Here is a 16,102-nt window from a genome sequence, read left to right on the forward strand (position 1 = left end):
ACGGGTTTTCCCACCCGATGACGTCATATGTCATCGCCAAACTTTCGCCTGCCTTTAATAAATATTTTTTTTAATAAACTTTAATAAATAAACATGGTGAGTAATAATCTGAATGGTTGCTAAGGGAATGGGAAATTGCAATTTAGGGGTTTAAAGTGTTAAGGGAAGGCTTGTGATACTGTTCATAGCCAAAAATAGTGTATTTACTTCCGCATCTCTACTTTGCGGAAATTCAACTTTCGCGGGTGGTCTCAGAATGCATCCCCCGCGAAAAGCGAGGGAACACTGTAGTTTGCGGGGGGAGGACAGGAGCACTCGGTGTAGCTTCCAAAACAAGTTTGTATAAAAGGAAAAGAACCCCATGAAAGGAAAACTCTTTCGGCTATTAGCATTCAACTAAATCACATCCTTTTATTTGTAAGCTAATTGGCTGACTTGGCAGCTAATTCCAGGGAACTTGATTTATAATAATTAATGAACAATGGCCAAAGTAGATGAAATATCACATCTAGGATCTGTTTTTTCTTCTGTGGGGCATTTGGAAGCCAAATTGCTTGTGGCAAAGATCCAGGAATGAATGCCACTCCATTAAATGTGTAGCAAGCTGCAACTGGATGTGGGTGTAATAATAGGCCAAAGAGGACAAATTACATCAGAACCATAATGCACAAGTCTTTTAAAATCACAAGCTCTTCAAAGTCTGCTCTCCTAGACTGTCCATTGTCCATACAGAAAGGAAAACACCCTCTCCCCTCCTGGGGATTTCTGCTATGGGAAAGGCAGGGAGATTTTCATCAGATTCTCTCCCTGGAACAGGGAAAAATAAATCTCAAGACATTGCACTTCCCTTTTATTTATATATATTCATGTATGTATGTTTGTGTATACACACACACACACACTACTCAAAAACATAAGGGAACACTTAAACAACACAATATAACTGCATACACACACAGGGATACACAGGGATTCTTTTTAAAAAAATTAAATAAAACTGTATAATAAATAAAAATAAATAAATAAAATAAAAATAAAAATAATAAAAAATTAAATAAAGCTGAATAAATGAAATGAATATAAATGTTTGGTTTAATGGATTAGGCCATTGTGTATACTGTGTGATTGTGTGTCAGCGCAATCTTCATTGTGAATTTATAGACCTATTTGACTCTCCAGCAGCACCTCTCTTCATTCCCAAAGTTGCTAAAGAAGTGAAGGAAGAGTTCCCATCCAACCCCCTATGAGACAAACAAAGACTGTTGTCTTTTTCCAACGCTTACCTGAGAAAGAATATACCATCGGTCAAAGGTTCTCAACCTTGGCCACTTTAAGCTGTGTGGACTGCAACTCTATACTGGTGGGAAATTCTGGGAGTTGAAGTCCAAACATCTTAAAGTGAACAAAGTTGACAGTAAGTTGAGTCATGGCAACTGGGTGTCATTTCTTTTTGGTTTGAAATGTTTCACTGCTTATCCAAGAAGCTTCTTCAGTCTCTTTGTAAGTTGGTTAAGAGAGACCCCGTATATATTCTCTTGGGTGATTTTATTTCTCACCTAGTCTGGATGGGCTCATTAGATTAGAAGGCAGAGAGTAGTTAAGTGTCCTTTCTCCTAAGTAGGTCATTAAGAGGGGATCAGGCCGTTTTCTAAGGCACCAGAAGGCCAGACGAGGAATAACAGATAGCAGCTGATCAAGGAGAGATTCAACCTGGAAATAAGGAGGAACTTTCTGACGGTGAGAGCGATCAACCAGTGGAACAGCTTGCCTTCAGACGTTGTGAGTGCTCTAACACTTGAGACTTTCAAAGGGAGATTGGACTGTCATTTGTCCTAAATAATGTAGGGTCTCCCTCTTGAGTAGGGGTTGGACTAGATGACCCTTCCAACTCAAATAAATAATAAATAAGTATGCCCTCTCTGGTGAGCCTGTGAGGTGATCTTGATTTTCCTGGGGACTGAGGCAAAAGTAGCATATAAAATTTATGATTTGATTTGATTTGATTTGATTTGATTTGATTTGATTTGATTTGATTTGATTTGATTTGATTTGATTTGATTTGATTTGATTTGATTTGATTTGATTTGATTTGATTTGATTTGATTTGATTTGATTTGATTTGATTTGATTTGATTTGATTTGAATGCCACCCCTCTCCGAGGACAAGTTGCGCCTAAGGCTCCACCTCTGTTGACGGAGGGATTTTCTACTTTGGCATTTTTAAAAAAATCTTCACTTCTCTCTCAAACCATCAGATAGTCAAAAAGAAAAGATGTCCAGTTGCCATTGCTCAACAATTCTACCTGGATGACTGAGAAGCTTCATCGGCATATTGTCAAGGTTGTGGAAACTGTCCAGAGTGGATAAATCTGACCCAGCCAGGATCCCCCTTGCTTATGGTGCCTTCTTTATGGCTGATGAACATTGGGATGTAAGAGTTAAGTAATGGACAGAATGTTAACTTTCACAAAGAACCCAAACCACAATATACATTCAACTGTAGGCAAATCTCCCATGCTCTGTAACTGGAAATCAGTCCTGTGGATTTTGATGGCATTTATTTTTTTTGTAAAGCAAGTATCAAGATTGCCTTAATAACTGCTCCATCACAGATATCTACCTGTTTATATCCAACATGTGCACTCCATATTTGCTTTCGACAGTATACTTCCCAGGCTCACTTGCAGGAGTTATCAATTCTTCATTTTTGTACCTGAGAAGCAAAACCAAAACCAAAAACATAAACATCAAAAGCTCTCAGTTTATGCTGAAAATCAAATTGCAATGTAATTCAGGCAAAATTGATGGCACTCTTTAGTTTGACAGTAAAAACACTCAGTGCTGGCTTCATTTTCGATAACCATCAACATGATATTGCAGAAACAAGCAAGAATATGAAAATCACCAGGAGTTTTCAGGTAAAACTGAAAGATTTGGCATGTGTTGGGATTAGATAGATAGATGGATGGATGGATGGATGGATGGATGGATGGATGGATGGATGGATGGATGGATGGATAGGTGGATAGGTGGATAGGTGGATAGGTGGATAGGTGGATGGATGGATGGATAGATGGATAGATGATAGATAGATAGATAGATAGATAGATAGATAGATAGATAGATAGATAGATAGATCACATTACACACACACACACACATATCTTGGCATCTCCACAGGAGAAGGTGGCACTTTGAAAAGCCATTAAGTTAACTTCTCTCTTAAAGACCTGCTAGGAAAGCTGTGTCCCAGGAACCTTAGGTGGAATGAAGCTAAAATTTCCATAAATTGGGAAGTAGCTCAATTATAACTTCCCAGGGTAGTGTTTCCAAACCCAAACTAGCCTTGCCTTAGTTTCAGTTTAGCCAGAAGTAAATTAAATCAGTTGCCAAATATGGAGGATAATTGTTGGATTTCATTGGGAGCTTTGCAAAGGTTACTCACAGAGGTTCCCTGAGGTTAGATTTGAGGTACCCTGAGAATAGATTTATAGCAGTGGTGGGCTACTGCCCAGATAGGGGGGAACACAGTGAGGTAGTGAAAATGGAGCCCCACCCCAGAACACCCAATTTGCACTGAAAGATGTTGAAAGAAAATGCATAAGACATGCCCACAGTGTGGTAGTAAACATTTTGGTAGCCCTTCACTGATTTATAGTATGATTCTTCCAGAGGTGGGCTGCCAAGGTGGAACACATGCGCAGAAAGCAAAAAAACCGTGCCAAAACACAAGCACACCTGCGTCTCTGCGTGCGATTTTGCTACCTGCACAGGTGCAGTAGCATAATTGCACTGGATTCTGCTAGCACTCAGAGCCATGGAGGCGAGCACACGTCACTGTTCCACCTTAGCAGCCCACCTCTAGATTCTTCCTGTGTACACATATAGTTTCAGTTGAATATCATTTTCTCTGTTGAGTTTTAAGTTTTTATATTTTCATATCCTAATTAAGCACTATTAAAATCACTTTGGGACTTAACGACTGATTGAAGAGTTATTCAGCTTTGTTCAGAAGGTTCATATAGCACTCTGCCCCCTGAACTTTTCTTAATGAACGTCTCAGCGTGCAACACATTTCAAGCTCTGAAGTCTCCGATCTATGCCTTCAAGGATAAAGTAGGAAACTTCTGTGTTATTCACGTCAAGGCAACGGCATCCATCCAGAATGCCTTTAAGGATTATAAAGGGTTCTTAAACATAGCCAATGATTAACACTTAGCACCGTCTTGAGATTCCTGAGAAGAGTCAAAGGCTTACCATTGTACAATAGGGGTGGGAAATCCTTGGACTGTACAATAAAGCCTGACGGACATCCTTTCCCACACGGTATGAGATCTCAGCCGCACTAAAAATTCCGGGGCTCGGCTGATGTTTTCTTCAACCGCATATCTTTCCAAGGCCATTTTTTCCTCTACCTGTAAAGTAATTGTGGCAAAATCACTCCATAACCTGGAAAGAGCCCTTGAGTTCATGCATTAAGCTAAGTTATAATTTTATAGCATTTTTTTAACTTAGAAAAATCTATGGCCCACAATTTCATGTTTTTAAATAATCCTCGAAGACATCAAATAAGATGTGTTATTTTTATTAACCAGAATTAGTTAGTTTAATTCAAACCACCACTAAATAAATATTTAGAATGTTAATAAATTTATTTATTTATTTATTTATTTATTTATTTATTTATTTATTTATTTATTTATTTATTTATTTATTTATTTATTTATTTATTTATTTATTTATTTATTTATTTATTTATTTATTTATTTATTTATTTATTGGATTTGTATGCCGCCCCTCTCCGCAGACTCGGGGCGGCTAACAACAGCAATAAAACAGCATATAATAATAACCCAATACTAAAACAGTTAAAAACCCTTATTATAAAACCAAACATACGTACAGCCATAGCATGCATAAAATTGTAAAAGTCTAGGGGGAAAGAGTATTTCAATTCCCCCATGCCTGGCGGCAGAGGTGGGTTTTTAAAATCTCTAAATTCTACCGATCCGGGGAAGGAATATTCTCTGGAAAGAATCAAGCAATGCTGTTGGTTAACCAGAGTTGTAAATGACAGGTGTGACTTCAGGTCAACTTCAGCTGTTCTCATAACAAGGTTGGCTTGTGTTGTTTTGCCTTGACGCTAGCAACAATTTTTAGAAATGATGGAACGTAGCAGGGGTCTCCAAACTTAGTAACTTTAAAACTCATGGACTTCTACTTCCAGAATTCCCCAGCCAGCCAACTTTCAATTCTGAGGGTTGAAGTTCACAAGACTTAAAGTAGCCAAGTTTGGAGACCCTGGAATGCAGTATAATATGGCAATCCAGCCCTCGTGACTTATTTAACAAATCACAGTTCAAATAATTGATGGTTTAATGTTTGTTTGTTTGTTTGTTTGTTTGTTTGTTTGCTTGCTTGCTTGCTTGCTTGCTTGCTTGCTTGCTTGCTTGCTTGCTTGCTTGCTTGCTTGCTTGCTTGCTTGCTTGCTTGCTTGCTTGCTTGCTTGCTTGCTTGCTTGCTTGTTTATTTATTTATTAGATTTGTATGCCACCCCTCTCCGAAGACTCGGGGTGGCTAACAACAATGAAGAAAACAATGTAACAAATCCAATATTAAAAAACAATCTAAAAAACCCCAATTTAAGAGACCAATCATACAAACAAGCATGAGTTGTTCAGCCTGTTCTGGTAGGAAAACAAGTAATTGGTGGTGATTATTTTCTTCTAATAGAAAAGAAATGAAAATAAGGTACCATCCTCTGTATGGCAACTTTATCCAATTGCTCTCTAGCAAGGTGTCGGGCTATATGAATTTCATCCTGTAAAGCAGCCAAACTCTTGACATATCGGATCCTTCTCTCTTCACTCCAGTGCAGAGACTTTTTCTCCAGACTCCTGCAAGATCAGAGGGAAAACTAATTAGGTTTCTCCTATTATTGAAGTTACCAAAATACTGCAGCAGGTCAAGGGAAGTTATGAAAGTTATCCCTTTGACAGTATTAAGTTGGAAAAACTACATTCTGCTGTAGTGGTGGAAGTGCTGGCCTAGAAACCAAGGGACTAGGAGTTCTAGTCCCGCCTTAGCCATGAAAGCCATTGGGGGACCTAGGGCCATTCTCCCCCCCCCCCACCCCACACTCTCTCCCCAACTCACTTCACAGAGTTGTTGTGGGGAAAATAGGAAGAGAAAGGAGTACCAAGTACCGGTAAGTTCACCGTCTTGAGTTATTTATAGAAATAGTAAAGGCAGGATCAAAATCTAATCAATAAATGAACTCTATTGAAGTGGCCCTCTTTAATTACATGTAAGTTGTACATTTCCTCTAAGATGCATCCATGTACATCCCATTTTATCCCCACAAAAACCCCTTGAGGTTGGTAATTCTGCAATCAAGATCATATGGTAAACAATGAAACATCCAATGAGGACATACTATTGTTTATATTTAATCTAATGCTCAAACCACATCAGACTATCTTGAGATTCTTTGGTGGAGAATCCCCAATCACAGGGAAGGAATTCGTCAAAAAGCTGGGAAGTCCTTAGTTTGAACAAAGTTGCTTTGTGTTGTCTTTATAAAGAGGTTTACACAAAACAACTTTCCAGGCAACAGTTTGTTTGTTTGTTTGTTTATTTATTTATTTATTTTATTATTTAGATTTGTATGTCACCCCTCTCCACAGTTCCTCCTGTCTCCAACTCTACCATCTTTCTTGACATCAAAAAACCTATGTTAGCCAGTCTTCCTCAGCTTTATATAACAACAAATATACCACAAAGACATGAGAATTACCATACAATAGACTAGGGCAAATTTAGGTAAGACTAAATGGGATTGGGATAACATCAATGTCTCTAGAATACACTCATTCCCAATCTTCTTTGTGATTCTGAGAGATTATTATTATTATTATTATTATTATTATTATTATTATTATTTAGATTTGTATGCCGCCCCACCCCGAAGACTTGGGCCGGGGAGAAGAGGTCTATCTATTTTATTCCTGAAGCTTTCTAACATCCTTCCAAAGCTGATTACCACAATAAAGTCATGATATTATTGGCTGCATCATGACATCACTGACTATGGGAGGGAGGGAGGGAGGGAGGGAGGGAGAGAGGGAGGAAGGAAGGAGAAAGAAATTGATAAGGAGGGTGGGAAGGAGGAAAAGGGGAGGGATGGAAGGAAGAAGCAAATAAGGGGGGAAAGTGAGATGAAGGAAAGAAGGAAGGAAGGAAAGAAGGAAGGAAGGAAAACGAAAGTGAGAAGAAGGGAGGGAGGGAAAAGAAAGTGAGAGGGAAAGAGGAAGGGGATCGTGGTCCATCTCTAAAGAAGTTAAACCAATAAGAAGAACTTTTAGACACCTACATAAATAAGTTGGAATTGCTTCAAGCACTGGAGGGGTATTTTCAGTACTAAAAATACCATTTCAGATTTCTCAAATAGCAAGGCACAATTCAGATAACTGGAAAAATAGCCCAGCCTATCCAATTCATTTTTAAACCATACATGTGCATATGTGTCTAACCATCTCTAAAATAAATATGAATTTAAATGAGCAAAAGGCTGACAAGAAGAGGAAAATATTTTCAACATTGTCACCTTTTCTACTGCGTAGTTAGTTATGCAGCATATTTGAAGAGCTGACGCTACCATGCTGTCATGGCAGAGCTGCTATAAAAGATTGATGACAGACGTACTAATAAGATTTGGAAAATAAGTCACACACACTCACACACACACACACACACACACACACACACCTCTCTTTCTCCTATCGGATATTCCTAATGTGAATGCTATGTCTCTTTTTTTCCAAGGGACCACCATACTAGTGATACCTTTAAATCCCTACATGGCTTAGGGTCTGATTAACTACAGGACCGTCTCTTGCCTCATGTATCCTATCGACCAGTTAGGGCCCACTGTATCGGCCTTCTCCAGGTCCCATCAGCTAGACAATGCTGGCTGGCGGGACCTAGGAGAAGAACCTTCTCTGTGGTTGCCCCTGCCCTCTGGAATCAACCCCCCCCCCGGAGATTCCACTCTCCCGTCCTTCCAGAAGAGCTTAAAAACAAATGTATGCCAGCAGACATGGGGCTGTTGAACTTGGTCACTTTGCTACATCCCCTGTTATTGTTTGATTGTTGGAAGTATGACAGACTTGTATGAGATGCATTGTCCATGATATGTTTTAAGTTAAGGGGATTTATAGTGATGTTTTATCTACTTTCGATTCCTTCCATTGTTATGTATTAATATGTTGCAAGCCGCCCTAAGTCTCAGGAGGGCAACCTAGAAATCAAATAGATAGATAGATAGATAGATAGATAGATAGATAGATAGATAGATAGATAGATAGATAGATAGATGATAGATAGGGATGGATGGATGGATGGATAGAGAGAGAGAGAGAGAGAGATAGAAAGAAAGAGAGATAGATAGATAGATAGATAGATAGATAGATAGATAGATAGATAGATAGATAGATAGATAGATAGATATAGATAGATAGATAGATAGATAGATAGATAAATTGATAAATTGATAAATTGATAAATTGATAAATTGATAAATTGATAAATTGATAAATTGATAAATTGATAAATTGATAAATTAATAAATTAATAAATTAATAAATTAATAAATAAACAACTAATACCAAGGAAGTCTTCCCTGTTGTGGAAACCATTTTGCCTCATGTGGAATCCCAGCTGATTTCTGTACATTCTGGACCCAGTTCCTCATGGTAGACCAAATCACTAACTATAGATTGGTCACTTGAACCAAGGTCAGCATTCATTTCCTTGCAAGAAGCAAGACTGCCAAGAGGAAACATGAGGATCCTCAACTGAACTGCGGAGGAACGGGATGAAGGTATCGCCATAACTTTATTTTTCACAACACAGTGAGAGCAGGTCACTGATATATTTGATGTATGGAACGTCAGTGGGCACACAGCCATTCCCACAAATAGGAATAGAGTAGCCTGGAGGACATCTCCTGGCTTCAACTCGAGATCACCTTAAACCTCCTCAATGATTAAGAAACATCTATACTCAAGGTAAGTTGTTCAACCTTTTAGAGTTTAAGTACCTTGCATGTTTGTTTTAAACTGAAAAGCTGACTTGTGTTTAACCCAATTTTAAAATCTATTTTTAACATGGGAAGATATCAGGTATGAGATTTAAGAGACACCCAATGCTTTGGTATTCTCAGTCTAATAAATTAATGAAGAACTTGCTATGCTGCAAGTGAACGTGTGTTGAAGCTCTCATCAGCCAATTCACCAGAGCTCTGAGGATTTGAAAATTATCAAGTTAATAAAAAAAAATTCTGAAGGCCTTTGGGAGCAAAAGCAAGAGGGCCCTTTTATAACAATATTCTAGGCAACATTCAGGGATATACCTGAGACTCCGTGTCTGTGAAGCTATGGAGATAAGCATCATTCCCCATGAGCAGGTGTAGGCAAAGTTGGCTCTTCTATGATTTGTGAACTTCAACTCCCAGAATTCCTGAGCCAATCCATGCTAGCTCAGGAATTCTGGGAGTTGAAGTCCATATGTCATAGAAGAGCCAACTTTGCCTACCCCTGCCCCTGACTGTTAAAAAAAAATGTTGTCCAAGATCCAGTTGAGTATTCCAACTCAACATTGCTTTTTGACAATAAAAATATATCTATTCTGGATTACTCCTGATGTCTTTCCTAGTTCCTCCTCTCTGGCTTTTTCCCTTATATGGGCCAACTGCTACTCTTCTCCTTTTTCACCCACCCTTGCTACATCTAAGCATTTCAATCAAGGACATTTTCTCCACATGCCAGTACCTTAAAGTTGCTTAACCAAGCAGTAGACAAGTGTTTGGCCCTGGATAGCCTTCAGGGTTAGAGCTAAAGAAAGGTTTACCTTTCCTGATATTCCTGTGAGGCATCTTCTGACGTCGTATGGTATTTTCGGGCACAAAGTACGCAGGTTGTTCTTCCTGGGCTGGGTGGTATTTGGTAGGCCTGTCTGGAAGCAGCCCTTCAAAATGAATAATAATACTTCTAGTAGCAGTAATCATAATAACAATGGCAGCAACACTTTGAACAAGTTTAAGCTTTCTATAATTTTTTAGGCAGAGCGGGGAAAATACCTGGCCGCTGGCAAATTTGTATACATCACCTATTCATACATTTCTCATCTGCCTTTGTCTACCTTTTAAGTAGGGAAAGATAATCTAATAGGACGATTTATTCTGATCCTAATCTAGACCATTGCTATTTCAGTTTAGATGGATAGGTCCTAGATCACATAGAGCAAAGAGATACAAAATGAAGTCTTGCATCCTTCAAAGGTCTTAGGTATACCGTATATACTCGAGTATAAGCCGAGTTTTTCAGCCCAAAAAATGGGCTGAAAAACACAGCCTCGGCTTATACTCGGGTCATTGACAAAGTCACCACACGAGGGCGCCATTGCTTGAGCCAGAGCGAGGAGGCACCAGCTTTTGTCCCCTCTGGCACGCCGTAGTTCCTCTCCCTGCCTCAAGCAAATGAGGCAGCCATTTGCTCCAACCGAGAGGGAGAAAAAGCAATGGTGAGTAACTATTCTTTGCTCTCTCTGCATTGTCCTTAGTCGGATTAAAAAGGCCCCCTGCTGTCAGGTTGTCCTCCCCCTCCTTTGAAAGGATTTAAACTGTTTAAAAAATGGTATTTTGTGGTAGTTGCTGTCCTTGCTTGGATAGGATCTAATAATGTGTTATGAGGCAGAGCTAGACAGGAATTCTTTTTCTATCTGTCTATATTTCTATTTATCTATTTTTCTATCTATCTATTTTTCTATCTATCTATCTATCTATCTATCTGTATCTATTTCTATCTATCTATCTATCTATCTATTTTTCTATCTGTCTGTCTGTCTATCTATCTTTCTATCTATATCTATCCGTCTATCTATCTATCTATCTATCTATCTATCATCTATCTATCTGTATCTATTTCTATCTATCTATTTTTCTATCTTTCTATCTATCTATTTTTCTATCTATCTATTTTTCTTTCTTTCTATCTATCTATCTATCTATCTATCTGTATCTATTTCTATCTATCTATCTATTTTTCTATCTGTCTGTGTGTCTGTCTATCTGTCTATCTATCTTTCTATCTATATCTATCTATCTATCTATCTATCTGTATCTATTTCTATCTATCTATCTATCTATCTATTTTTCTGTCTGTCTGTCTGTCTATCTATCTTTCTATCTATCTATCTATCTATCTATCTATCTATCTATCTATCTATCTATCTATTTGGTTTTCTATGCTGATAACCTCACAGCAGCTAATGCTGAAGCTCTTCTTTGGATACACTTATTTATTTGTTTGTTTGTTTGTTTATTTAATTGGATTTGTATGCAATCCCTCTCCAAGGACTCAGGGTGGCTCACAGCATATATAAAAACAGAACAATAATGTAAATCCAATTAATGATGAGAAGGAATCCAGTTTTGAAGGATTTTAACTGTTAGGTTTTAGCTTTGTTCCTGATCGAGCTACTTTTTTTACTTTTTAATTTATTGTTAATATTGTTAATTTGTTTACCCTCTTTTAAATTTACAGAGCTAGTTTACTGGTTTTCTTTAAAATAAATATTCTAAAACATGTCTCAATTAATGTAATTTTATTGTTTTCCATTTTTATAAGTTACCAGTAGCCACTGCATTTTCTAACCTCGGCTTATACTCGGGTCAATGCGTTTTCCCAGTTTTTGTGGCAAAAATTGGTGCCTCGGCTTATACTCGGGTCGGCTTATACTCGAGTATATACGGTAGTTCTTATACATCTGCAAAAGTGTTACCAAGTTTACTGTTATAAAAGGAGGATTCTAATTGCACGAGTTCATTTCATTTAGTTTTAATTAAATTTTAAAGTAAATTGCATTTTATTTTGGCTCTAGCACCAGCCACTATTCTGGGGAGTGTAGCAGGAGTGGATTCTGGATTATGCTACTGCCAGTTCACTCAGAGCTATGCTACATGGGCAGGTGAATTGTGCGTCATGCACATGCTTTCACAGTAATAAAGGAAAGCATCTGTGGATGTGCAGAAGCAAAAAACAAGATGGCAGCACCTATGGCGCTTCCGAGGGAACTGGCTCGGGGGGGGTGGCAGGCCTGCGTCGCTGCAAGTTCCAACCACCCAGGCTGCCAAGTTACTAATGGTTCTATAGAACCAGTAGGAATCCACCTCTGGAGTGTAATCTTTGACGTACCATACAAAAGTCAAATTGGTACAGAAATTATTTCAAATAATAAATTTGAGCTTTGAGATGGAAGAGGAGGAGGAAGGGGGTCAGAAACACTAAATTTTAAAGTTGTAGGAATCTGAAACAACACTTTTTCCATTCTAGACCTCATTTTGATTGGAATGATAAACCAATATCCCCAAGGGCAGTGATGGTGAAGCTATGGCACAGGTGCCACAGGTGGCATGCGGAGCCATATCTGCTGGCACGTGAGCCGTTGTCCTAGCTCAGCCCCAACGTGCATGTGTGTTCCAGCCAACTGATTTTGGCTTGCACAGAGGTTCTGGGAGGGCAATTGTGGCTTCCAGAAAGCCTCCAGGGAATGGGGGAGGGTATTTTTACCCTCCCCCAGCTCTAGGGAAGCCTTTGGAACCTGGGGAGGGTGAAACACAAGCCTACTGGGCTCACCAGAAATTGGAAAACAGGACATTTCCAGCCTCCAGAGGGCCTCCAGGGGGATGGGGAAAGCTGTTTTCACCCTCTCCAGGTATTGAATTATGGATGTGGGCACTCACGTATGTGCAATAGCGCATATGCATGCTCTTTTGGCACCCAAGGAAAAAAAAGTTTGCCCTCACTGCCCAAGGAGATATTCCTTTTTCCAAACAAAACATTCCCAGATAGAATAATTAAGTTATCTCCCATGAGCTTTCTTCATGGCACAATTCTGGATCTTCAATTCAATTTATTAGAATTGAATTGAATTGAATTCTGGATCTTGCATAAAATTCTCCTTCTTGGAATTTGTAGTAGCCCAAGTGGTGCTTGCATGGAGATAGGGCCATGAGGGGCAAATTAGCTGAAACCATGTGCTCTCTTGAACCACCATCTAAAACAAAGTAACTTGTGAAGGCTGAGATTGGCAAAGCGTATTTCTTTCTTTTGTTGGGGCTCATGAAGACTTATCTCAAACTTCTCACATTTTCTGAATCCAGGGAATATTTCAGACTCAGTAATTCCCACAAGGGAATGTGGTGAGGATACATTTCCACTTCCCTGCTGAGAGGAACTAGAGTTCCATCACAGATTCAAATCGCAAGAGAATACGTTGATACCTTGGTACTCAATTGCTTTGAAACTCATCCAATTAGGCACTCAACACATTTTGATGTAAAAGTTTTGTCCCAGTACTCATAATTTGTTCCACAAGCTAGAATTTGTTGGTGTTGGCTGCCTTTTGACTCACTATATTATTCCTTAGGGGGGAAATTTATTTGGCACACATTTTTTGTACTCATCGCACATCCCAGAACCAATTAACAATGAATACTGAGATACCACTGTAATAGGAAAATTCATGAACATTCAGAATTTATCAATAAATTCATTATATTAAAAACAATAAATTTAATATCTCTATAGTGAAAATGCCAAAGTTTGTGTTTTACAAAAGAAAACGCAAGTTTCATTTTCCCTATTCAATTTGCTAAAATAATTCCTTGTTATATTTAGTAGAAGGAAGAAGCTGCTAATCCCTTGCAAAATGATAGTCAGACTGCAAACAGGAGATGATTCTTTTCAAAATGTGCCTGCAGAACCATCTTGATTTTTTTTTATTGTTGCTTTGTTCTTATGAAATTTTTAGGCCCCAATACCGGCTCATACATTTCCTAATATCATCCTTCCATAATAAGGCAAAAGGTAGAAAAAGGCTGCCACGTAAAGTAATACATTCTTCTTTGGAAGAATGTATTAATTTGGAAGAATGTATTCTTTCAACTACAGATTTGATAGTCACTTCTCAGAGGTGTTGTAGCGGACTATGCCCTCCTACCTCTATAATTCTATTATTTTTTTGGGTAGAAGTGTATTATCATCCTGACAATGCTATGAATTGTTGGGTAAATGTATGGACCCTACTCTGGACCTTCATTTAAATGAACTCTTAAAACCTGGCTATTCCCCCAGCATCAGTGTTCCCTCTAATTTTTGGGGGGGTGGGCGGAAAAGTATAGTGTCTGAGCGGCAGTCCCTTTGGGACTGGGCGGCACAGAAATAATAAATAAATAAACAAACAAACAAACAAATAAATAAAAAACCCACCCTGTTTTGCCTCAGAGAATTTCAAAATAAAATACTGTACTGTGTGTCTATAACAGTGAGCTCATAATAGGGCAACTCTATCAATATCAAAATGCCACTTAAATAGTTGAGCTAGTTTCAAACTAGATTTTGATCTTCTTTCTCTCTTCCTTACTCCCATTCTTTTTCTTTCTCTTTTCCTTCCTCTCTTTTTTCTATCTGTTTCTCTTTCTTCCTCTCTTCCTCTCTCTCTCTCCTTCCCTCTCACTCTTTCCCTCTCGGCTTCTGGACAGGTTTGGAAAACTCTGAGTTGATAATGATTTTTAAGTGAGCGATTGCTCACTGCTCAGCTTAGAGGGATCTATGCCCAGCATTATGGTTAAGGTTAAGGTTAAGTTGAATGGTGGATCCTTGGTAAGAATATTGTGAATTGAGATAGTATTGAAACAGTACTACTGTTACATTGCTACTGCTATGCTACTGTTTCTGAATGTTGCACTATTTGTTTTTACTACAGTAGTCCCTCGCTATACCGCGCTTCACCTACTGCGGCTTCACTTCATCGCGGGTTTCTGAGGAAGCCGATCGGCAGATTTAAACAGCCCGCCGAACTCGATCGTCATGTTTTTTTAAAAAATATATACAGTATATCTAAAATTGTAAATACTGTATTTAAATACTGTATCTAAAATAAATACTGTGTGGGAAGGGTTTATAAACACTTAAAACAATGAAAACTACCAAACAATTACAATATAAATACTTAAATAAGTACTATCAGTCGATAAATTCCCCATCGCGGATTTCACCTATCGCGGCCAGGTCTGGAACGTAACACCAGTGATAGGTGAGGGACTACTGTATTCTTATTAACTTGCTTTCAACATTGCATGCCACTCAGAGTCATAACAGAAAGAGGGTTACGGTTAAACCTTACATATGTGGTAAGTAAATCAATCAATCGGAATCTTCAAATTGTTAGCCCACAATTTTCAATTGTATCCTGTTATACCTTTGGGAAGTCAATTTCAATGCTCTCATGAAAAACACCGGAACAAGAAATTGTAGATTCCTATCTAATAATAGCATAGCTCTTTCACTTTGATTAGTTTTATAAACTAAAAGGTATGCAGATGTTAATTGCTTTCATGTGGAACAGTAGTGATACTCCTTACCTCCTTGCTGAATATTCCTGGAGCATATATCTAGTATCACGGTTGTGATAAGACAGGTCAAAATGCTTGTGCGATTTTTGGTAGAACGGTACTCTCTTAGGCGACATGATGGAATCTGCCACTGTTCACTATTCCGAGTCTGCGGAGAGGGGCGGCATACAAATCTAATAAATAATAATAATAATTAAAAATTATAATAAATTAAAAACATTACATTTCATTTTGATCAGAGTTTTCTGGCCACTTCATCACATCCTTCAGACTGAAATGGACTATGTAAAAGCATTCATTGTTGAACGCCAGTGGCTGCAGCAATTAAAATATGCCATCAAAATAGGTTGGATTGAATATTTCATTTCACTTTTTAGGCGATATACATTTTAATCCTAAGAATGCTTATAAATCCATCAACCAAGCTCTTCAATTAGCATAATACTGATGTCTTAAGTCCAATCCACTTCATTTCATTATTTCATTATGTAATATTAAACACCTCCAAAATATTTGCCTAGGAATTGATATCTACGATCAAAAATCACTCTTTACAAGTTTTATGCTTTTGTCCACAATTAATTCCCATGTAAGAACCATATAACTTTTCCAGGATTATAGAACTGA

General features: G+C 38.2%; 1 protein-coding gene across 1 annotated transcript in view; it reads right to left on the bottom strand.

The window, feature by feature from the left end:
* Positions 1-15,591, bottom strand: part of MYOM2 (myomesin 2) — a 106,357-nt gene extending 90,766 nt beyond the window's left edge. The window contains exons 1-5 of the mRNA XM_070738708.1: positions 15,485-15,591; positions 9,910-10,026; positions 5,756-5,897; positions 4,258-4,415; positions 2,621-2,713 (exon numbers count right to left, since the gene is read on the bottom strand). Of these exons, the coding sequence (XP_070594809.1) occupies positions 2,621-2,713; positions 4,258-4,415; positions 5,756-5,897; positions 9,910-10,026; positions 15,485-15,591 (617 nt within the window). The remainder of the gene's footprint in view (positions 1-2,620; positions 2,714-4,257; positions 4,416-5,755; positions 5,898-9,909; positions 10,027-15,484) is intronic.
* Between the last annotated feature and the right edge of the window lie 511 nt (positions 15,592-16,102).

Source organism: Erythrolamprus reginae, chromosome 1, assembly GCF_031021105.1.
Source record: "Erythrolamprus reginae isolate rEryReg1 chromosome 1, rEryReg1.hap1, whole genome shotgun sequence".
NCBI classification, from domain to species: Eukaryota; Metazoa; Chordata; class Lepidosauria; order Squamata; family Dipsadidae; genus Erythrolamprus; species Erythrolamprus reginae.